The sequence below is a fragment of the Anabas testudineus genome, chromosome 15, assembly GCF_900324465.2.
Source record: "Anabas testudineus chromosome 15, fAnaTes1.2, whole genome shotgun sequence".
Taxonomy (NCBI): Eukaryota; Metazoa; Chordata; class Actinopteri; order Anabantiformes; family Anabantidae; genus Anabas; species Anabas testudineus.
The window spans coordinates 4,173,334-4,198,145 of record NC_046624.1 but is presented as its reverse complement, the minus strand read 5'-3'; the positions used below and the strand labels follow the sequence as shown (position 1 = coordinate 4,198,145).

Genomic DNA, 24,812 nt, shown 5'->3' with positions numbered 1-24,812 from the left:
ACTTTGAGGCTGTAAAGACATTGAATGCTGCATAGCGACACTGCCACAGTGGGCGGGGGAGGCAGTGCAGGACTGTAGAGTAGCATACAGATAGAGAGTGGGTGGATGAGTATAGGATGCAGGTGGAGATGGTAAGGGAGGAGGGTGATGGGCGGAGGGCTGGGTGGGGAGCGCACGCTTGAAGTGCTGCGGGAGCTGCCAAAGCTAGTTTCAGAGCTCCTTGAAGTTCCTTCTGTCGGAGGGAGAGCATGTACTTATGTGCCCCCCTGGGAGGGAAGAAGAAGTGTGTGTGTGTGTGTGTGTGTGTGTGTGCAGAGGGGAGGTTGGGATGATTGGGGAAAGCACTGAGAATGCAGCAGGCATTGCATGTATCGATGTGCGCTTTCAAATGTGTGTCTGTGTGCATCGTGCGATCACACGTCTCCTCAAGCAGTCCCTTAATTATCCTAAATTGTGTCTGCTGGGGCCTGCCGCCATCCCAGCGGAGCAGCAGAAATTCTGGGCTCATGCCCAAATCTGCAGAGAGTTATCCTGTTAGCAGTGATGGGCCAAAGGAGGAGCAGAAAGAAACATGCAAAGGCCCTGCAATAAAGATTAGATAAATGACTGAATACTAAATTATTTCAAAAGCAACACCAGGGTCAACAAAGCCTGTCAAAAACAACTGCACTTTACGGCAACAAAAAAGTTGTTCCTAGTATTGTTTTTCTTGTTATTTTTATTTACTTATTTTATTGTCAAAAGATACAGTGAAGACACAGTGACTGAATAAAAGATATTTGCCATTTTTCTCTCTCTACTGCTGTAAAACACTTAGTTTTTATAATGTATCCTGCGATCAGGGGTATATACAGTACATAACTTTATCCACTTGAATATGATTTGGGGTGATTAATAATTCAGTTCAACCACTTAAAGGTCAACTGCACCAATTTTCAACTTGCTCTGTGGTTCTGTTTCTGCTTTAACCACATCATACCCACATGTTCAGCGAACCTCTTTATCACTATGCAGGTTTCCTTTAAAATGCACTGCAAACGTAGCCACATTTCCACAAATGTTAAAAATGTAAATTTTGATTTTATTTTACAGCTTTGATTAACTATTTACTTTTTGCTAATGCTGATTCTCATTATTTGCATAATTCTTATGAAGAATCTTTTTATAGGCTAACCCCCTGTTAGTACACAAATTGGTTATACTTAGCTACAGCTTTACCTTATTGATTCAATTAATTACTAGAAGTTTTCTTTGCCATTATTTTGAGCACTGAGAGTTTGTCAAAGCAGAACTAGATTAGCACATGTATGTTATCATCAGCATCAAGTTCAATACTGTCTGAAATACATTATTAGTGGAGTACTTGTAGTTCTATACTTCAACTTGAGTACAATCATTGAAGTGGCTGTGAAGTTCTACTTGTAGTCGAGTATTAGTTATGTAAGCACTGTACTGCTCTATCACCTCTAGTATTGAAAATGTAATGTAGATAAGACGTCATAGATAATTTTACTAAAAAATAAAACCATTATTATTATTATTTTATTATTATTAACCTCTATCAAAGTATGCATCATGAGAAAGAGATTAAATGCGAGTGAATACCTACGGATCTTAAATACTGTATGTAGACAGTGTTCATCCTCAGATTGTTTGTCAGCAGAGTGAAGAGTAATGTATTTCTAATAGATGTTAATAATGTGTTACTGCATTCTAAGCTAAAGTGTAGGGAGCAGGTGGATGAAGTAAGCTGCATTTTATGACAAACACCAGCCGTTTTGTGTCAGTTACAGTTGTGGAGACAGACCTGGCGGCTGTGACACGAGTGGTGACTTCTTACAGACATCCCTGTCACCTAGGCTCCTGCTAGGCAGCTCAGGCAAAGTTGGCAGGCATAAATATGATGCTCTGCATTTCAGCATGTAGAGGCGGAGTCATTACACCTTGGAATAAGGGGCCCCCGTCTGCTTGTGACAGCAGAAAAGGCACCTGAGACCCAAATGCGCTGCAGCTCGCCATAAAGAGAACGAGCAAGGGCCACTGATACACACGTAATGTGAGTGAAGGCAGTGAGTGAAAAGTAGAAAGCAAGTGTACGTCAATCTCTTTGAGGCTACGTACAGTAAATGCTACCCCCTGCTGTGACGAGCTGACAGTGGAGGATGCTCCACTCCAGCTGATGTTAAATCCTCACAAAGTGAACAGGCCCAGCTATCAATCAACAGGAGAGGAAATCCACCAGGACCATATTGCTTTCCAACCACTAAGAAAGTCAAAGAAGAAACGTATCTCTTTTTTTGCCCACATCTTTTTGGCAGACTCTTATTTTGACACAGATTTCAACTACCTCACATGACGTAGCATCTGTCACTTCAAACTGGTTTTAACTGTTTCTGTGAGGCACCGACATGCAAGAAAACTTTCCTCTGTTTCCAAATCCATGTTGTCGTCACAAGCCTCCTTGACTTTCCAGAAGCACCTCCCATGTGACCACACAAGGGTGAAAAACTGCACGGACACTGCACAGTGTCAGCATCACACTGTGTGTGGCCGGTCTCCCTGTAATCATCAGTGTAGTCAGTAATAGATGGTTAGTTTTCACAGTCGAAGTCAGTGGATCTTTTTTATTTCTGTTAAGTGTCAATAAGAGTCCTAAATAAATTGTAAATGCAATGCAATGTAATACAATAAAGGATTGAAAGACTAGAGTAAAACCTATTTGAAAAGACTCCAGTAAATATACACTTAGCTGGCAGCTTATTAGATACTTCAAGCTAAAGCTAATCCACGCTAATACAACAGTTGAATAAAGTATTTTAGAGAGATTTTAATTCAGCTGTATCATCATCTTGTAAGATACAGTTTGTGGTGCTGTTGAGCTTTTATCTATTTACAGTGATGAGGCTACATTAAATAACAGAAACACATCTCATCATCGTTACACTAACTACAACTTCAACAATGACCATACCGTTGAATGAACACCTCTCAGAAACAGTTTTTCCCAAATGCTGGAACATTATCACCTTCATTAGAGAGGATTTATGGCAGAACTGTGGCATCATACTTTTAACTATTCATACCTATAAATAAACTCAACTATCAGGGCTCACAGGGCCCACATAAAGCAGGGTTACCATACGTCCACATGCTGCACTCATGCCCTGTTTGCCAACACCTGAAAAACATTCATGATCAATTCCAAAAGCTTCGAGAGTGGGACGAATGAAAAGGGAATGCACTTACTGCTTGACAGATGATGGGGTATTTGATTCGATTGATGCCGCCGGCAAACACAGCGAAGGTCAGAGCCGTGTGGAAACAGAAGTTGAGAAGCATGTGCCATCCTTTCCGACTGATGCGGATTGCGCTGCCGAAAAACAAAACAACACAAGAATGGAAAAGTCAGCGGATACACACCATACTCCGCATTGTTTTGTGCTTTATGATACATTGAAATCAGGAGAGCCCAAGAATGCTGCTCATGGCGTAAAGTTTGGGCCCATTACATAATGAGCAGCCAATGCGTGTCACATCGTTTTAAAAAGGTAACGATTCACACTAAAGTTGGGTCAACAAACCTCAACTGAAACTGAAATTTCCGCCATTTAGTAAAGCTATGTCAAACTATCCTTAAAGCTGTAATAACTGGGGAGTTATTTACCTTTTGGTGTTTGTTACACTGATATAATATTGTATGTTCATACTACCGTGCTTCGCAAGCTCTGTCCTGCTCATTGTGAGTAATAATAAGGTTTAGTGTCTTACTGAATCGATACGACTGGGAGTGGCACGGTTTTAGCCATTAACTCAAGGATTTGAGGAGGATCGCCATGGTCAATCGTCGTTAATCATACACACACACACACACACACACATACAATTGATCATGCTCTAATTGTAATGAATTACAGATGTGCATTTACTCTTTAACAATTTGGTAAATGAAGTCCCAAACTATGTTTTTGTTTTTCTTAGGCTGAGTTTTTATTGTTACTGGCTCAGCTACTGTACGTTACAGGGTAGTTTTGTTGAGTCTGACTAGAAACAATAGTCAGGTGTGTATAAGAACACTGAAATGAGTTTTACTTGCTGTAATCAGTTCTCTTGTCCATACTGGCCTTTATCAGATCCCTCCAATAGATGATTTTCATGTAAGTCATAATTCATATACCTCATACCTCAGCAACAACAGTGGCTGGAGGCAAAAGCCAAAGGTCAAGGTCACTGTGACCTCCTGCCTGTCCCATTCTCTTCAACATAATATCTCAGGAATGCCTGGAGGGAATTTCATTACATCCGGCACAATGTTCATTGGACTTACAGATTAAATGATTAGAATATGAGTTTGGACAGACATGTATGTAGAGCCACACAGCTTTATTTGTTCCTGTTTTCTACCTAAGCCTTAAAGCTGTAATAACTGGGGAGTTATTTACCTTTTGGTGTTTGTTACACTGATATAATATTGCGTACCAGGGAAACACTGCCCAAGGAAACACGAAGGGAGGGGAATTTTATACTGAAAATACTTTAACTTTGGAAGCTATCCACTCGATTTGCTACCTCACACTGCTGAAGTCTCATTTTAGCTTTAGAGACACATTACAACGCATTTTTGCATGACAAGGACTGTTTGGTCCATATCACACATATTTAATATTGGCAAACAATTATTTATACAATCATATGATAACCTGTATGAAAAAATTGAACAAAAGAATCTGTTTTGATGTCCAATATAACAAAGGTCAAACCCTAGATGAACATATTGTAGATAGATCATAATAGAGGAGAACAATACCTTCAGTTAACAAATTGGTAACAACAAACTGTAAAATCTTTATTTCAGAATGATAGAATTCAGAATGATCTTTGTAAGAGCTCAGTGTGTTATTCAGTGTTGTCCAACACTGCTCTCTCAACCCACTTAAACATGTAAAGCACATGCTTTGGCAATGCATATGACCACAAATAGAAATCACTCTGCTGGTTTGATGATGATGAAATAAAACGATATTGTTTCCAGTTGACTGGGCCAATTCATGCTGAACTACGCGCTCATATCCACTTTGTAAAATATGGCATCAGTCGGGGGGGGGGGCTACATAGCCTGTGGCAGGGCACTTAACCCACTTTGACAGTTTCCATCCAGCTGTCAGAAAACAGACTAAATAGGTCAGACAATACCAACATTTTTTGGTCTTACTGTGTGAATTAACAGGCCATTGATTCTTTTAATGACTCGCCAGTGTCAGCTCCCTGCTGTTCATCTGTACAGTCACTGTCACCATTTATATAACCCTGTGCTGGAAATCTCCACTCCCCAAAATGGAGGAGCGGAGCCCCGGCTGCGCGTGAGCCAACTGTAGATGAAGCAGTGGCTCAGCAGTGAGCTACGAGGCGTGTCTGGGGCCGGGCTTCACTGCTCCGCATAGAGGGGGGGAGAGTTAAAGCTGCTGTTCTCTATGCCTCTGCTGCGATCCAGGTACTGAACTCCATCCAGCAAAGAGGCCATAAATCAGGCCGGCTCCTGGCCTCCCTGGAAGGTGGTTTTCATAGGCTCTGCTCTGGGCTTTCACTGGGTCAAGTACATTAACCTGGCATGCCTCCACATCCCCATCTCTCAGAGGGCAGGGAGAATAAAACTGTCCTTTGTCTGCATCAGCTCTCTCACCCTGCACCCACAGCAGAACCAACTGTGAGGGACAATAAAGCTTTGGACAGCATAAGATAACACACAGTATACAAATGGTGATTTCAGCCAAGCAATTTCACTAGTGAGACACGTGTTCCAAGCATGCTGCTGAGTGTCATAAACCAAACATACCAGCACTGTTAATGGGGAAACGGACGTTAATACATAATAATGGTGAAGAGTTTTATACTTGAACATATCCGGACGTAATAATGGTGAAGAGTTTTATGGTCGAACATATCCATCCATCCATAACTCCTTATATTTCAGATGGCTGGAGCCTTTCTGATTTCAATATCCAGTAAACTGCATCACTATGACAAATCATGTACAAAATAATAACATTCCTGTACAATGCAATAAAGTGTATTGTATTTTATTGTAGATATGACACAAACATTACATTAGCCACTTACAATAACAAGCTATAATCATGGACTATTATCAGCCTTTAAATGTGTTGTGGCAAACGTGTTAATAAACAGATACAGTCAACGACAGATTCATTTCATGAGTCATGGTTTTACTTCACTGTACCTGTGAATGTAAGGACAATATGTTTAGCTCTGTTTTGTTGCATCTCTGAAAAATATCTGGCTTTACAGCTGCTAATTGCTCCAATAGTCTATTATCCCAAATCCCTATTGTTTTTCTCCTCCTTATCAACACAGTCACAACTAATTTGACATTTTCCAGCTTTGGCTGATGTAAACAGACAAAGCTATGCAGTGCAGTGCTGACAACAGTTTTTGTAAGCACATTACACAGACAACATTCAATTGCTGTTTTTTATACAGGAGAAAAATTATACTATACTTATAATTTAATTAGGATTATGACACAATCTGAAAGGCAGGGGGAATAACCCTTTAATGTAAAACATATCGTTGATCTACAATCACTGGAAAAACTGTTGTTATGCCAAATGGAAAGATTTGCAGTGCAGTTCTGCAACTGAGTTGGCAACTGTGTGTGTATTAAAATGGTGGATCAAAGTAAGTCAGCAGCTCATTGTGCAGTCAACCTGGACTGAACCAAGATGCACTCTGAGAGTGAAGGAGAGCTCACAGACACACTTCAGAGGTGGGATTTTCATTGCTAAGCTCAGAAAAGAAATCATAAAACAGTGATCTTGATTACAAATCAGTGCGTTTGGATGTGGTTCAACTCCACAAGAGATTTATTTCCACAAACTATCACTCATAAAATTGCTCATAAAATTACTATTATGTTATTCAAAACATTCATCACATCATAGTCTTTAGCGAAGTTCTAATTTGTAATACTTATAGGAGGCAATAAACAAGTTTATTGGAGGGGAATAAACACACACACACACAAGGTAAACACAGCAGAGGAAAGAGTGGAGGTCCAGAGTGGAGCAGGTGGAGGCGGAGATGGTGTTAATATGGATGTTAATGCTGAGTTAAATGCAGCCAAACTCTCACTCACAAAACAAAGAAGAGTTGAATTATAGCCACTGACGGTTCCAAGTTCAAATTCAAGTTGGATGAATACGAACCACATTTACCTATTACATTGGTCCTTTACATAAACAGTGCATGATGCATCATTACTGCACCCACCATCAGAATGAAACAACAGCTAATATAGTATACGTGTGTGTGTTGTGTGTTAGTGTAGTTGGACTGTGATGGTGACAAATTCAAACATGCACAATCTACTCCACTTGTCCTCAAACAGCCTCTCTCACATTTTTTGCCCATTTAACACAGTCCCTGTGCTTCACAGCTTGGATACTGTCAGTCAGCTGGAGTGATACTACACAACTAAAGTGTTACTAAACAGAGATGTGTTTTAGTACTGGGGAGTGCCTACAGGGATGTGTGGAGGAGGAGGAAGTGTTGGAGTTTGCTAATATGTGCGCCGTTGAAAGAAAAACCCTCTAACCCTCCCCTGTGTGTGACAGACACCACAAAAGCTCCAGCTTCATATCTTAAATATGGGCTTGTTCTCACTCTAGCTTGTTCTGGAATTAATGTCTTTTAGCTGTGAGAAGCATTTTGTGATGAATGACTGTGTTTACATGCCCCAAGTAACCTGGTTACAATTAGGCTCTTGGAGCATCTCAGTGATGCATTATGTAAACACCATAGTTTCAGAAACCTGGATGTGCTAGTCGGAGCACACATTGATAGAAACTGGGATAGTTCAAGAAGCCCTGAGGTGAGGTGTTCAGGAATCAAGACACACATTCAGGCATTTGTAATTTCCTGCTTTTCTGTATATCGGTCATGAAATGCGATCTGATCTTCGCCAAAGTTACAAATGAACAAACACAACATAAAACTCTCATACTGCTAGTAGTAACAGTATGTGAACCCTTGCAAAAATCTCAACCAGGTTCTTCCTGTAGCTGTGGATCAGTCCTTCACTTTGTGCAGGAGGGATTTTAGCCCATTCTTCCTGCAGTACTGCTTTAGCTCTGTCATATTCTGTGGACGTCTCATGTGTGGCTCCCTTCAAGTTGTTCCATTGCCTCTCTATTGGTTTGAGGTCTGGGCCCTGACTTGGTCACTCCAAAAGGTGGATTTAGTATTTCTGAAGCCATTCTGTTGAGGACTTGGTGTTTTCTTTACCTCATTGATGAGTGTTTGTTGTGCTCTTGGGGTCATTTTGACTAGACGCTCACTTCTTGATAGCTTAACCACAGTCCCAAAGTGTCTTCATTTGTAGATTGTTTGTCTAACTGTAGACTGGTGAGTTCCTAAACTCTTTGACATCACTTTGTAACCCTTTCCAGCTTTATCATAGATCCCTGATGCTCCTTTTGGTGAGGTATGGCTCACATAAGCGTATTCTTCTAGTATGAGCAAACCCTTCTTTTATCAGTTGAAGTAGCACTAGTCCACACCTTCAAACAAATTTTCTTAACAAGGCTCCAGGTATGCTTGTACCTGGATCCAGTTAGCATTATTGAGGTTGTTATTCAAAGGGTTCACATACTTTTTTATGGTTGTTCTTAATAGGATAAATCAGATTTTCCTTTATTATTATTTTAGGCACATTATATTTGTTAATATTGTTAATTTGACTTAGATGAAGATCAGATCACATTTTATGACAAATTAGTACATGCAACCACAAAATTCCTCGCTTCCAATGGTTCACATACTTTTTCTTGCCACTGTATACTAGTTTTTCTAAGGTTTCCAATTTTCTTGTAACACGGCTGCAACACAAATGATTCTGTTCCCCTGTCAGGGGTGGTAAAAAAAAAAAATGGAAAAGATTTTGCTCAATAAAATATAAGTTAAGTATAAAAGAGAGGGTTTGCACACTCAAATCAATGAGATGTTTCCTTTGATTGAGTTCCAACTGTCACGCGTCAGTGAACAGACATTTCAGCTACGCCTGTGCAGCAGTGCTTCAGCATGATGATTGAGTCTTTTTTAACCACCATCAACTAGTGTCAGTCAACTTATTACCTAACAACTGCACCAGGTGGTTACCTATCCTTGGATATGCCAAGCTCTATAATGTTGTCCTCATCAAAGCACCAGTTAAAACATTTGTTTTCTGTGTAAATAGTTTAGTGTTACTACCATTTCATTAAACAAAGAGTTCTGTTGAGGGTTTCTTTCTTCACCTCAATTTTATTTTATTTTTTAAATTCTGAACAGCAGCAATTTTAAGCCACTAATTGTACACAATCAGTAGAATTTACTGATTTCACAGTTTCAATAAAAAATGCAGTTTTGAAACTGTGTCAGGTTTTTTTTTTTTCTTTTTCAACCTATCCTTCAGTCAGTACTGCAGTGCTACATGACAGTGACTGTTTGGAGTCCCTGATGCTGTCATCACTGTCTGACTGCAGAAGGATGCAGTCTACCAGGTGTCACAGATGGATATGAGCTATGCTTGCTGCTGCACCTTCATGCAGTTCCACAAAGTTTGTCCTTTAGGTAGAGAAAGTCAGGAAAAAGAAATCCCAATTTCTGTCTGAAAATATACCACCTTAACTGTGTGATACTAAGAATAACACAGCAATTCTTAAATATTTCACAGAATCATGACGTGACATTTGAGACATTTCCTATTTTATTTATATTAAAATGGATGGAGCTCTATTACAATGACACCACGTGAATGCCACAGATATGACGAAGTGACTGATGCTTTTCAAGAACAACAGATGATGAATTACTAGCGAGGCTAACTCCTGCTTTAATAACAACACTGATGGCAGATGAGCCTAAGAAGAGCAGACAAATGTCTGTTTAAAGTTTAAAAGCAGTGTCCTCATATCCATTGGGAGAAACAAAGGTGGCCTTTTTTACTCCTTAGTACTCCTTAGAAATCCAATACATTTCTGCTGTGCCTGTCTAAAACAAACGCACACACACACACACACACACACACACACACACACACACACACACACTTTTTATGTGTTTTAAATCCTCTTAGTCAGGTCGGCTGCAGTGCTTTATGCCAGCCTAAAGCATCTGACTCACACCACAGTCATAGCAGGATCTGTGACGGAGGAGTCAAAAACAAACTTTACATAAGTAGTGTCCAGAGATGTAGGCATTAACCCAATAATCCAGACCCATTTCTACTGAAAGGAGAATCTTCTGGGATATGAAACAAAGCAAATGGACCATGTGGAACACATTTCTTAAAACGCTGGTGACACCCAATCAAGAGGAGTAAACGACATCTGAATCACACCTGGATAAATACACAAACTCCCATTGAAAAAGCAACATTGTCCAGCACAATAAGTGATTCAGTACTTCTACACTACTACTACTACTACTACAGTAGTTCGTCTTACCTGTGATGCACAATGTATGTGATGATGGAGGCGAAGAGGCAAAGCAACATGACCGCCGTGCAGGCATACACGACCGGGTGCAAAAACTCCCCAGGGTATGGGGGGAAAGACAGCACCTTCTTCAGATCCTGAGGCAGAGAGAGAGAGAGAGAGAGGAACACTGGAGGTGAGACAAAAGTCATTTCTAAATACAGTATCATAAAAGTAATCAGTGAGGGAGAACTGGTGACGGCTTTTCATACAATCCACCCAAAGACGAAGGCGATGAGCTCTCCATATGCACAGGCATGGGTACACTGTGCAAGTAAAATCAAACGAATGAAAGTCAAGGATATGTCTTTGAGTTAGAACGCTGTCCAAATCAGCATAAGTGAGTAACAACACAGTCGAGTGAATATTCTTCGCCCCTGCATTTACATTTTGCATTTCAGGCATTTAGCTGACACTCTCAGCCAGAGCCAGTGAATTCAACAATAGCATAAGCTGCCTAGTCTGCCAATATAAAGAGCAAAAGAAAGGAGCCATGCAAAAAGACAACAAAGTTAAATCGCTTTCTGTGTCTCCAATAGACACATTGTTGACAGACATTCATTAAGCTTTGATCAAAATTGCTCTATTTGTTAGCTTTACATCTGTTGTATTGAGAGATAAAACAAGCCAATTGTAAAATCAGTGTACCCACTTCTCATGCACTCAACTGCCCTCGCTCTGTGCCATCGGCAGGTGCACAGAGCCAACAGTGACGTCACGATTTAGGCTCCATCATGTTGACGTGGCTAAATAAAGCGCACCTTATCTCCATAACCCTGGCAGCTCACTGTGTGAGTTTGTGTCTGCGAGAGTGATCCACATACACGCTGTCTGACTCCATCACCGTCTCAGTGAGTAGCCAAGTGGGATATTCTCTCTCTCTCTGTTTATCTAAAGGCTGATGAGACTGTCGGGACCTGTGAAGGGTCGTGACCTTCAACTGAGCATTTATAAGGACAGTTGTAAATTTGTGGCCCGAGCTGAAATGAAAGGTTTGGGGGACATGACCCTGGGGAAATGTAGAGCAGGAGAATGTGTGGAAGAGACGCTCGCTTCAACTCTCATCACCAGGTCTAATAACACCTAGTAGTTATTATTAAATAGTGAAATAGCGGAATGCTAGAAGCCAAGACATCTACCCAAGTTGTAAAGAGAAATATTAGCAATGTAACCTTTAAAGGTGCTAATTTCAGGTACGAGCAGTCATTGCTCTGATGTTGTTGTGCCTTTTCCCCGACATCATTTGAATTTGGTTTGCAGAATGTATAGTCCCTGTAAATGTATTCTTACATCCATTAACCATACTGCAAATATAGAAAACGTCTGCATGTGGGTTTCTAGGTAGAGCAATACTATGCAAATACTGTCAATTCCGAACATGGTCTCACCTCGACTTCGACGAACCAAAACGTGTGTTTATCTGTTCTACGCTCACAATGTTCTATAAAACAATCAGCTGGAAGAAGTTGAAATTTTTAACAGAAGATGAATTTTTAACCAGTTTACTGTTAAGTTAGCTTAAAGCTTCAATTTGCAGCTTGCACCTCAATAAGCTCGCAGTAGCATGAGACTCACTCCTTACCCCGTTATACCCTTCTGCCATCCACACCCTGCACAGTGCTTCAGGGATTATAGTAATTATCAAATTAGCTACAAAAGTGACAGTCATTGGCTGGAAAGCTCCACGACATATGACTGTAAACTGAATGTGTACTGTCTTTGAAGTGAGTCCTGGCCACATGTCAAGGTGTCCTCGAACAGGACACTGAAACCCTGTAGTAGTGCCATCATCTATGTGCAGCTGTCAAACAACCATTTTTTTTGTTGATCCAATGGGGATCAATATAGTGTTTGAAAAAAAATCTGCTGCCTGCTGCTTCTGAGATGAGGCTAGTGACAGTTATGCAACTGGTCACACCTGTAAAGTTGGATGCTGTTAAATTTAAAACATTAAGATGCCAGATGTGCAGCACACCACAGAGCTGAGGGAAACTGCAGAGAGGGGTGATAATTCTCTGAGAGTGACACCTTTCACATACACATAGTCATTTGATCCACTCCGAATACAAAAGACTTATTAGAGCAGCTTTTATACCCTGAAATAATATCTCTTAAGGACTATTCCTACCTAACTAAAAAGTGAAGACAAATCAGTGCGATCATCGATCTTTAGAAATACAGACATTTATGGTTTTATAGCCTTTGGCTTGGCCGTGACAAGCGGGACGAGTTGAGGAGGAGATGGAGAGAGGACTGCAATTAGACCTGAGCAATAAAATGAACACAGTAGCACACACAGAGATAGAGGAGAGGAAAAAAAAAAAGACACAGAGAACTGTAGGAGAGTGGGCTTTTTTGGGGAGAACTCCAGCTTCATATAATTTGGTAGTTACAGATTTACAGGGAATTATTAAGTTTGTAATTGTCCTCTAAGCGATGTCAGGGAAGGACAATGAAAACTGGTGTTAATTACAGCTCAATGAATTGATGTTGTTAAAAAAAAAAAAAAATCACGGCCTAAGGCATCAGCAAGAAATCCTGCTGAAATAGAGCTTTTAAGTCAGTAAGCTGATTTATATAATAGCACTTCATAGCAGTTTAGATCATGAAAAATAACCCCACACAAACATCCACTTAATGAAAGGTCAAAGAGGAAACGTTTCTGAAGGAATCAGTGACTGCACTGGTCAAAACCCAATCAAGCTCAGATGTATTGATGTGTCACATGGTGAGTGACGGTAGCAACAGTTAAACGTGATGGAGGAAGTCAAACGTTCTCACGGGACATATAATAATGATCACCGGGCATATAATATTGGCTGAAAATGTCAGCTTCTCACCGCCAGCGTCTTTAACCATTTCTCCCATCCCCCCCAACAACAAATAAAGCTTGCCGGCTCGCAGCTGTGTGAGCTGTGTGCTGCCTTTTCCTCCGAATCAATAACACCATGCATCTTGGAAGTGTTTACTCACAAAAATCAGGCGCTCATTCTGCTAAAAGGTAATAAATTGACATGAGGCATCTTTAAGAGATGGTACTTTTGAACAATTTGTGTGATTTCTTCGTTTCATTTTTTTAGTCACACTGCAGGCTACAGGCTATCTATCAAACATTGCATTGTCCATTAACACCCCAGGCACAAATCACACAATTTTAGCATTTGTACTCTCATTTTATAAACTTTTTCCCTGCATGAGCTTGAAACACATTTAGAGCTAGTGCCCCTGCAAATTGGACACAGATTAAAAGCTTAAAAGCCCTGCTAACGACAGAATGTACTGTTCCCAGCATCCAGCTGAACAAATACAGACTAACATCCCCATCCCAGCTGAACTGTTGATAATGGAGCTGAAAATCAGAGGTGAACAAAGCTGCAGAAGAGGGAAAGGTCTTCAGATCTGGACAGCAGTATGTTCCTTAGGTAACAGAGACATACCGAAACAGTGCAGCATAGACAGACGAACTTCTTGAATAAGTGCTGGTAGATCTGGCTTTCAGATCAGCCTGTGACCGACAGCAGTAGGCTAACGTTCGAGGAAAACCAGACTGGTTAACGAGAAACAAGCCTTCTTTTACAACTGTTACATCAGTAGCTTAGTGCAAGGTGCTGAACAGCTGCTTCATGGCCAACAGTAGAAGAACTGTCCTTTTATGGAGCAGCATATATTGTACGGCAGCATATTATAAAATTGAAGAAGGTCAAAGCTAGAACGGAGTATGCTTGCTAAGCAGATCCCTTCCCAGAACAAATAAAGTTTTCTAATAAAGAATAAAGGAAGACATACAGAAGGCAGAGGAAAAAAAGGAAGAAGAATGAAGGGAGTCTCTCCCTTTCAGTCGATGGACTGACCCAAAGTAAAATGGCGAGGTGGAAGTGGCTGCCATGAACAAATTGTTCATATGGCAGTGTTTGTGTGAAGCAGTGTTTATGCTCCCGGGGTGATGTGGGCAAACTGCTACAGCACAATCAAGAAGAGAAGGCTCGAGTGGGACGAACGTACAATGCTCATATTGAACACTGACTCAGGTAGTCGCTTGCTATTATCCACGCAATAGTCTTTTTCAAAAATGATCAATTATTTGAATAAAGACCTTGCTCAGTTTCAACACCACCTTCAGGAAGGTGGATTACTAACAGGAATTTATATTAGAGCGCATTAGTTTTAGCTGCCAGGTGAGCGTAGTTCAGCTATGTGAAGGTTTCAGTGCACTGTTTAACAGTTAGAGACTGTAAAATTGCAATTCCCTTGTGGGAACCATCTTAGCTGTCATGGTGACTGATTGACCATTGCCGTAGCTTGCAGCAGGCTCCAAACAACTCCTCCCTGTTGTACATTTCCTTGCAGAAGTCAATAGCACAGTGTCAGCTATGGACAGGAGGAGCCAGCCTCAAATGTGATTTCTCCACTCCAGTTATTATGATTACTGTTATCATATTACATCACAGCACTGTGGCCCCTTTATTACTGTGCAGCAGGGCAATGTGAGTGACCTTTTGACAGTGCAATTCATTACAACAAGGCAACAACGTTAGCATACAGGGTATATTTTATCTTAGTATACTCTGGATTAACACTGGCATGTAATGTCTACACATGCCTCCAATGTCCCCGTAACCTCAGCAGCTAAACAGGCCCCTGATCCGCTGTTTGTGTTGTAGTTACAACTTTAATCCAGGATCCTCCCTCTCCATGCCAAAATCAGATTACCAGAGTCAATTAAACTTGATCCATAATCTCAGCGCACAGGCACAGTGGGTACAAGGTTATCAGGCCTGCAAAATAAAATGGGACAAATATACTGCTGAGCTGAGAGGACTTACAGGCTCTGTGTCTTGTTTTAGCCCAGAGATTGGTTATGATGATGAACTATACAACTTGTAAATCCTGCATAAAAAAACAAAAATCCCAGACTCTAACCACTTTAATGCATTTTGTTTATAATTGATGCTGCAGAATCTATAAGCCACTCTGTGACATACGGTACGCCCTCGCAAATGTGCTGCTTTCTCTCTTGTAATCAACAGTGGTGCACGCAAGAATGCCCAAACATTGTGGAAGGAAGGGAAGAGAAAGGGAGTGAGAGAAAAACAAAATTAAAATCCTCTAGTGAACAGCCTGCGGGCCTCCGGCTCCCAACTCCCATCCACCACTGTATTTTATCATCCTTGAGTGGCTGCGCGAACGCTGGAACAGAACCGGGAGTGAGTGTGCAAATCAAACCCACTCTGGCTTGCCCATTCACCACTGGATAACAAAGAGAGACAGGGCAGCAGCGGGACAGAATAACCTCCGGACCTGACAACAGTCAGAAGAACAGTCATGCACCATTAACGCAGGTCATCAATGTTTCGGCGGTACCTTGTGGCTGTCACTCAGCTCCTAGTTTTGAAATACGGTCATGCTCGTAATCAGCACCTTGCCCTGTGAATGTTCAACAGCGGAGACAAACAAGGTCCACCGTGAAATAAGTAATCAAATCATGTGGAAATCAAGTGCACATCCATCAAATCAACAAGCATTATGAGCTGATGAGGAACCTCGCCGGCATAAAGGATGGAGCCCCTCTAGACGTGCACTGTCATTTGAAGCTCACACATATCAGCAGTGTTGTATTTATCTCCTCAAACATCAAGGGACCATTGTTTCATCAGCATTAATTTCTCTAGAGCCTCAGATTAGAAGTGTTGTATTTAGCTTTAGGCTATTCAACATTCCTATAGAGAAGTTTCTGTAATTGCTGTTCTGTGGAGATATTTAAAGCGTGACTATGAAATAAATGTCCAACCTTGCAAACAGAGTACCAGCTCAAAGGCAAACCCCCTGCTACAGCTGGAACAAAGACACATGAATACTCAAGTCAGCTATGAGGAGAATAAATCAATATGAGCAAATGTGAAAGCAGGGAGAAGATTGCTTTTTAATATAGGGCAGAGACACTGAAATGACTCTGATCTCTTTCTTTCTTTAGCTGTTATTTTTCTTGCAAAGATCTGCTCATGATGCCTCCTTTTACACGTACACAGTTATGAGTTTCAGCTGACCAGAGGCCAGCTGGTCTTAATGAGTAGCTCCACTGCGACAACTGGGGATTTAAGTGCTTTTCTTGAACTCTCATTGAAACACAGACACTTTTCATTTTGTCTTGATCCAGTGTCCAGTTCAGAACTGTTCACATCACTTACTTAAGTTGAAGTTAAGTCCACATATGGGGAGGTATAGCAGTATGCAATAGTGACAAAAATAAGCTTAATCAACAAAATCAAAATGCTTATGTAAAAGGCATAGTAAACTATGAAGTTCTCACAGTTGTAACCAAACATTTATGATTGTAGTATTAGTACGAGAAGCTAAAGGAGCTACGGGGCGTCATATGAAATTAGCTTAGATTTGATCTCGAACTCCTCCACATACAACAGTGTGCTTAAGTATGACACTGAACCCTAAGTTGCTATGATGTGTGTGTGCACACAAACACACACACACACACACACACACACACACACACACACACACACACACACATATACATTTTTGTATGGCAGTCATTGTTAGGACACTCATGGACATAATGAATTCCCTAGCCCATACTGTTGCATTGCCCATGCTAATCTACCCTGTATTGATTTTTAATTTATCACGTGTACTGCCTTTCCCTAACCCTAACCAAAACCTAATTTACATTTACATTTAGTCATTTGGCAGACGCTCTTATCAAAAACGTGTTAAAATGAGATACAAGGTGTAAGGTTAGGCAGGGTACGCCTAAAAGAAAAAAAGAAAATGTATACTGGTCCACACCATACAAACACTACGAACTACACATACGAACTGATTTCACGTGTCACTGTGTTCTGGAGTGTGTCACCAAAGTCTACCTCCAACACAAGAAGGAGAGCTGCAGCAGAGAGCAACAACAAGAGATAGCTAACCCTTTTTGCTCGGGTTCACTTCCGCTCAGAAAAATCATGCTGTCCAGTTCCACAAAGCTCTATCTGAACTTTGTCAACTCTTCCTCCTTCAAAGGTCGCAACATTTTTGCATTTGATTTATTTCCGTGAACTACTGTAAACACAGCAGCACATATTTCTTTATGTAGGCCATGCTTGTTTAGAGCTATATTCATGGAGACTCTTTAGTTAAGTTGACTGGTTTATACTGTTAGCTTGAGATTGACCAAATCTGAGGTGTGGAGATGTCCTGCAATGCACTGACCTTAACCATAGAGACAAGTTTGGGTTTCAGTGTATTGATCAGTGACACACTGATGAATGGACAAGAGGAGACAGGACTTAATCCCACCCACCCATGGATTAATTGAGGACGTTTTCTACCTCAGGAGCCACAGCTGCCAGAAAATACAAATTCAATCTTAAATCCATCAAATCTTCGGGCAAACAGTTTGTCTTCTTTGTGTGATGTTTAAAAAGCAGTGGCAACTGCAGTTTGAAGTTGCTTCCTGTTATCCAAAACTGGTTAAGCATGTTTATTGCATAATAATTCCCAAAAAAATCCGGTGACAATTAACATGTACAGCACTCGAAGTGATAAGAGTGCTGTCACAGAGCTGTCTTATTTCTTCCCTCAAAAAAAGTACCTTTGATCAAGCAAAGCTTTCAATAGACGAGATTCAATCTTAGAGAAGTTATTTACAGAATAAACAATAATTAGCTACTGCTGACACACTTTGTCATCTGAAAAGACGAGAGCGACAGTAAGGACTGGCAAAAAAAAAGCAGCCTGCTATCAGAAAGTTTCATATGTTGCTCTTTGTTAATAAAAAAGCGAGAGCAAACAGTGATAAAAGATTCCCCAAGACATCCATTAGCCTGAGAGCTCGCTGAATCCAGGCATTGTTCCAAACTGGAGCTGAGTACAAAACGACACCAGACATCAGAAGTCAACTGTAGTGTCATGTCAAGATTTATCACCCCAAACATTGGATTCAAGCCACAACCCTGCTACTCCATACTTGAAAGAAGACCTACCATCTCAACAGTGTGTGAACATGAATCAATAGAAATAAATCTGAGGGGAGATTGCTTTAAAATTTAAAGCAAAGAGGCTGGAAAGAGACTAGCCTCTCGAACAGGCTCAGTCTTTTGGTTTGTTTTAAAAGAAATGTTAAGAGCGAGCCTCAAACTCTGCTCATCGACGGGTTTTCTTGCTTTGTGTGTGAAAAGGAGCTGGTCGGTGGGAGCTGTCTGAGAGGGGTGAGTCATCTCTTCCTATCGCTACATACTACAGGACGCTCAGTGGTACGGGGTTTGATGTGTGCTCGTGCACACGCTCACACACACGAGGGAGAAGCGCACATGCCAGAAACGCCTCGACCCTCTTACACACGTTGCTCACACTCTGTTCTCAGCTGCCTGAGATGGCATGCTGTTCAGCACACACAGAGTGGGAGCATACATTACAGTGGCCGGCACCTCATTCCCTCGCAGGTCGATACGCTGTAGCAAAACATGCCATTTTCTCCTGTAACAATGGATTAGAATAGAGCAGCACTCCACAGGTTCTGCTCTGTTAGCGCATAAGGACGGCGATGCGGTGGAGAGGATGCACTGTGAGCGCAGCCTCTGCAAGCAACACAATGCAAACACCCTCTCTGACAGAATGCGTCGCTCTCTGGCAATGGAGGTCTCAGTGGGTAAATAAGCTTACGCTCGCCTGTGTGGTGCTAAACAGTGCACAGCTCACTCTCACACACACACACACACACACACACAAACACACACACACACACACACACAGACGTGTTGCTGTCCACCATTTTCATGTGATCCTCCTCTGTCTCCAGTAGAAACCTATAATATCCCTTTTAGTGCTGGCTGGCATTAAAATAAACAACTGTGTAATGCTGGGCATTTGATGGCTCTGTTTCCATCACCATAGAAACGGCATTGTTACCATAGCTTTTAAGAGTAAAATGCATGTTTGCTGGTAAGGGGAGTTGCATTCGCCTCCCATGAAAGGAAAAAATAAATGCCTTAAAAAATGCCTTGTTGTACTATTTTCAGTGCTGTCAGAGTGCTGGACTGTTGCTGCCATGTTCTCTTACTGTGGCGGCATTTAGCCCCCTGAGACAGAGGTGAGGAGAGAGGAGAGGGGTGAGGGATGCTCTTGAATCGACGCAGTCAACTGTGCAAAGAATAAATGCATGAAGAATATGTTATGTGCTGCATGTGACAGAAAACAGCTTGTAGCAGGGACAACAATGAAAGCAGTGATAGAGCAGATAAGCAGACGAGCAGCGGTGTCATTATGTTGATGCAAACCAATCGAGACAGAGAACGACACATAGGTAAATCATTACCCCCTCACCTCAGGGAGCTACTGGATGTCTGACTCTGATGTCTCCCTCTGTCTTTTTTCCCTCTATCCTTCCATGCCCCAACTGCAATTCAGTTTTCCTCCATTTTTGATTACAGGTTCCTGGCCTCGGTCTCAGCCCAGCTCCATTTTACCATCTGACAGTTGTGCTATCTCTGCCATTTAGACTTAAGTGGTCGCTCCATCTCCGCTGCTGGCAATTTACACGTTTGCATCTCGTTAGGGTCATTTGTAAGGAAAAGGCAAAGTGTCAGGACAGTGAAAGAGGAGGGAATTTCAGCACCCAGATTAGTTTTCACCTTTGATACCGGAGCACATCGTTCACCCGTGCGAAATAGGATTTCGGAAAGGAGATTTTTGAGCAAGCTTTGAAGTTGAAGCACAGCAATACAAAGGCCTGTCTAAGGTTGTGTAATTCACTCCGACACACACGCAGAAAAAAAATTACATATATGAGCTCAAACCAAGATGGATACAAAGAGAAATCACTTGAGGATACGATGCCACTCAACACTTAAGACGACTCCACTGGGGAATGTTTTCTTTTTAAAAGAATCTCTATTGCCATCCATCAAGCTGGTGTTGCTGCAGTCTGCTGCATCAAAAAATGCTATCTAGAGTGTCTGGACTGGGCTTCCACTAACTTTTAAACTACTATGTGTTGTAACTAACCCAAACAACACCATGATCCCACCTAGCTGGTACCTTGGAGAATACAAAATGCAGATATTGGATCTGTCACAGACTTATTTCAGTGGACCCTCTCCTTAGACCTACTTAAGTGGACCCACTGTAGTTTATAGAATATTAGATTATAGATACTCTTAGGTATTAGATAACATTGCATTATAATCTCAAGCTTGCATATTCCTATTTGTGTCTATTACTGTTACAATCTGATCATTTTTAATGCCTATTTTTCTGCCTACAGCAGCTGTTGCACACCCTGAGAGGAATCTGCCTTTCAACAGACTCTCCTGAGGTTGTTTGATTTGAGGAGTTATTCCTAGTAGCTGTCTTGTGCCTTAAAAAAACCCTGTGAGACATTGAATGTGATTGTGGGTTTTGCAAATATAATACCAATCACAAATGTGGACCAGTAGAAGCACTGAACAATCATTCAATGTTTTTTTTTCCTTCTGTTTCTTTTTATTCTCTACATTGTAGATTCGACCTCACAACTATGAAATAACACAAATAGATTTGTGCTGGAAGCAAAGCCACATGGTTTACATTTCAAATTGAAATAGTCACCATTTGTCTTACTTAGCACACTATTGGAATTTTCCACAACCAAGTGTCATCTGATGACACCTGATCACAAAGACATGGCAACAAATCTCAAATTTGTGCTCATCAGACCAAAGATATGTCTGCTACTTGGACTGTGGGAAGCACCAATGTGGGTAACACCAATGAACTTATGTTCTGCAGCAGAAGAAACTCTGGTCTTCTTCATCACAACATTTTTATGACTTTCCCGGAAGAAATATTCCTGAACTCTTGTTGTGTTATTTCACATTTGGTATTAACCTACCCTGTACAAAATAACATAAATAAATAAAAGCCTTTGACTTGTTCTGTATCTTTTATCTGATATATTACTCCAGTTGTCTTTCCTTTAAAACACTTCAACTGGTCTTAGCCACAAACCAATTCGTGGGAGCCAATCAAAGGACCAGAGTGATCCAGTCATCCCTCGATACTTCCTACAGACGTTTGTGACACAAACATTTGATCCTAATGGAGTCTTTAAAAACTGGTCACAATTTTTTTAATTTCATATAAAAGATTAAGCAATTATGTAAAACAGATGGGCACTGTGCTGCACAAACACGTGCAAATGCTGCTGTAATCCTGCAGCAAGGCAGTGTGTGTGGGATAAACTCAAATAAACTAGTGCCCACGTTCGTGATAATGAAGGAACACGTCAACCAATACAACAGTGTGTCTAATTAATGTGTTTTAAATAGTTTTTGGACAACAATGGGGCTCTATGGCACAGAAGAACGCAATATGGGCGTATCATGCTTTGGTTAGACAGGCATTGCTTTCTAGAATGAAAAAAAAAAAACAGGGTTTTGGTCTTTTCATTACATTGGAAGACTGCTACCAGCCATAGACTTTAGGGCTGCTCTACGCTGATAAATGCCTGCTTTATGCTACTTCTTGGTGCATCTTATCAGAGTGCAAAAAGAAAAAAATCCTGTTTCAGCTACTATGTGTGCGGAATTGCTTGGCTCAGATATCATCAGGTGGTCTTGTAGTTGAATGACTGAATATGAAAACAAAGGAGCATGGTGAATCTAATCTAACAAACACTTGGCAGTCAGCAAGACAATACTTTCTTGCAAGAAAACAGTATTAATACTCACCCCCGCCCACACCACCCATTGTGAGGAGAATAAAAAAATGAAATGCTTTAAATAGACATGGCCAAAATACATACGTCCACGCCTGTCATGTTATCGCTCCCTCTTCAAATTATGTAAGTCTCATTCTCTGCTGTCCTTATCTCTTCCAAAGAAGTGCACAGGGGACCACATTGCATCAATAGCTGTTCCCTAATTACAAGCCCAGCAACCAGCTGCAGCAGCAGCAGCAGCTCCACACTGCTACAGTAGATATAAAGAAGACCAAACTGCAGGGCATGGATGATCTCTCCTCATAGTATGCTTTACAGAGCCATGCAGACACAGATCAAAATTCCGAGCTTATGGTGAGCATGATTAGTTATGGTGAAAAGAGGCCATGATGTAGAATAAACCACCTGTAAGAGTTAAGTCCATTATGAAAATGCCTGTCACCTCTAACCCTCTGTCTTCCCGGTTTTTGTGGTGATATACCTTTGCTAATCGGAGCCTGGCAGCAGCAGTGTAATGGAGGGGCAGAGGCAGGCATTCTGGGAGCTGCTGTCTTGGCTGACAACAGAGGTGGACATGCGGACAGCCAGCCAGCCAGCCACAGGGCTGGATCACTTTCTAGACTGCCCTAATAGAGGATAAAATAAGCTCCTAATGTGTTTGTCTAGACTTCCCAGCAATGTGCAAATGAGGAGCTGTCCAGTTCCGTTAAATGCAGTGTACAAATACAGCAACTCAACTGAAAGACAGCGACAGAAACTCAAACGCAGGCTGAGAGAGAGGGAAAGAGAACGACAGAGAGAGAGACTGTTTACACGGCATGCCCTCATTTCTACCAAGCTGTCTCTGGGGTTCACAGAGGGTCGCACTGTCGACTAGGGAACAGCTGGTGAGAGGGAGGGGGGGGGCTTTGGGCATCAACAGTTTCAGATCAGATGCCATATTTATGATGTTAACAATTCATTTTTTTCTTTGCTTGAGAACTGTTTGGTCAAGGCTGTGTGTTGAGACAGTGTTTTAATCCATGAATCATGTATGTCGGGAGAGCGGAGCCTGTTTCATTTTAATCATTTGTGACTAATCATGGTCTGTGCAGCAGATGTATGGCTTGGCCACAAAAAAGCACTATCACAACAAAAACAAACCAAAAAACACCCCGACCAAATTTCATTTCTTACAAGTATTCACGTCTTACTAAATGTTTGAAAAATATGTGCCAAAATCATCAGCTTGGAAATAAAAATGAAAATGTGACTACATCATTATCTGTCATAAAGGCCGTTTATCAGCAAGGACAGTTTTACATTTCAAGCAAGTGAGCTGCCTCTCTGGAAAACCTGTAGCACAGTTTTGGCTGCCAATTAATCAGTGGCTGCATATAAACAACATCAAAACCGCAAGACCACCGAATAGCCTATTACTCCGCTTTGCACACATGCATTACGTGCGACAATGGCTTCTGCCATTAGAATTTTTCATATATTCAGCTGAGGAGCATAAATAATATGAATAGCAATAGGTTAAACAATGCAATTTGTATTGTGGCTAAACAAGGGATACAGACTGCATTAAAAATAGTAATAGTGTTAGGGGTAAGGGCCAATAGTAAGTATTGGCTTACTCCAGCAATGCCAGAGTAAAACTGTTGATGTTTGTGATAAATGGTGGTCTGTGAGCTCTGAACTCATTAGTCAGGGAGAAAACAATCTGCATCACATGTCAGTTTATTGGCCAGCAGCAATCAGTTCTGGGAGCATGGGTGGGGGCGCTGCTAGATGAGCCAGATCCTTCCCTGTTCTGCAACAGAAAGACAGTCTGCAGTGGTGGTGTGGTTTCAGCACGCACACACACACACACACACACACACACACACACACACACACACACACACACAGACAGGCACACACAAAGCAATCCCCATGTGCTAACATAATAATGGCTGACATCAAGTTTAAATTAATGCTTACAAATGGAACATGAGTGCATTTATTAAATATTAACCTAACCCAAACCTGAACTTGCGTGCAGCAAGTTCATGCCGCACAGCGCGAGCCTCAGAGTAACTGGTTAAGCCAGTGGCTTGTAAGAAAGCTGCATGGCTGCCTACTCACGGATGGAAGTGGATTAGTGCTCATCTGTCGGCTGCCACATTTGGAAATAGTGCAAGTAAGGTAAAGGGTGAAAGGTAGCTGATGCTAAGTGAGCTTGAGATAATTAGCATTTACTCTGAGAATCAGCTTAAGCTGGGTAATTATGACAAAGCTTAATGCTATTACTGTTTACTCGTGGTCTGTAAAACTATGCTTGCTTTTAGTCTCATTTGGAGTTTGCTCTGTGCATCCACAGGAAACCATTGTTCACAGTTTCAAGTGTGCAGGAGCTGTTTTACCAACATCTTTAACCATTTTTGAAAATGCTAAATGGTTCTTTCTTGCTGAGAGTTAGATGAGAAGATCAATGCTACTGTCATATCTGCCTGTTCAGTGTGCAGCTAGAGCCTGCAGATGGTTAGCTTAGCTTTGAATAAAGACCGGAAACAATGGGACTCTATCTAAAAGGTTACTCTCCTAGAAGCGTAAGAAAG

General features: G+C 41.3%; 1 protein-coding gene across 1 annotated transcript in view; it reads right to left on the bottom strand.

The window, feature by feature from the left end:
* The window catches only part of LOC113159810 (adhesion G protein-coupled receptor A3), a 168,792-nt gene that overhangs the window by 14,129 nt on the left and 129,851 nt on the right, over positions 1 to 24,812 (bottom strand). The window contains exons 15-16 of the mRNA XM_026356735.1: positions 10,500 to 10,627; positions 3,247 to 3,370 (exon numbers count right to left, since the gene is read on the bottom strand). Of these exons, the coding sequence (XP_026212520.1) occupies positions 3,247 to 3,370; positions 10,500 to 10,627 (252 nt within the window). The remainder of the gene's footprint in view (positions 1 to 3,246; positions 3,371 to 10,499; positions 10,628 to 24,812) is intronic.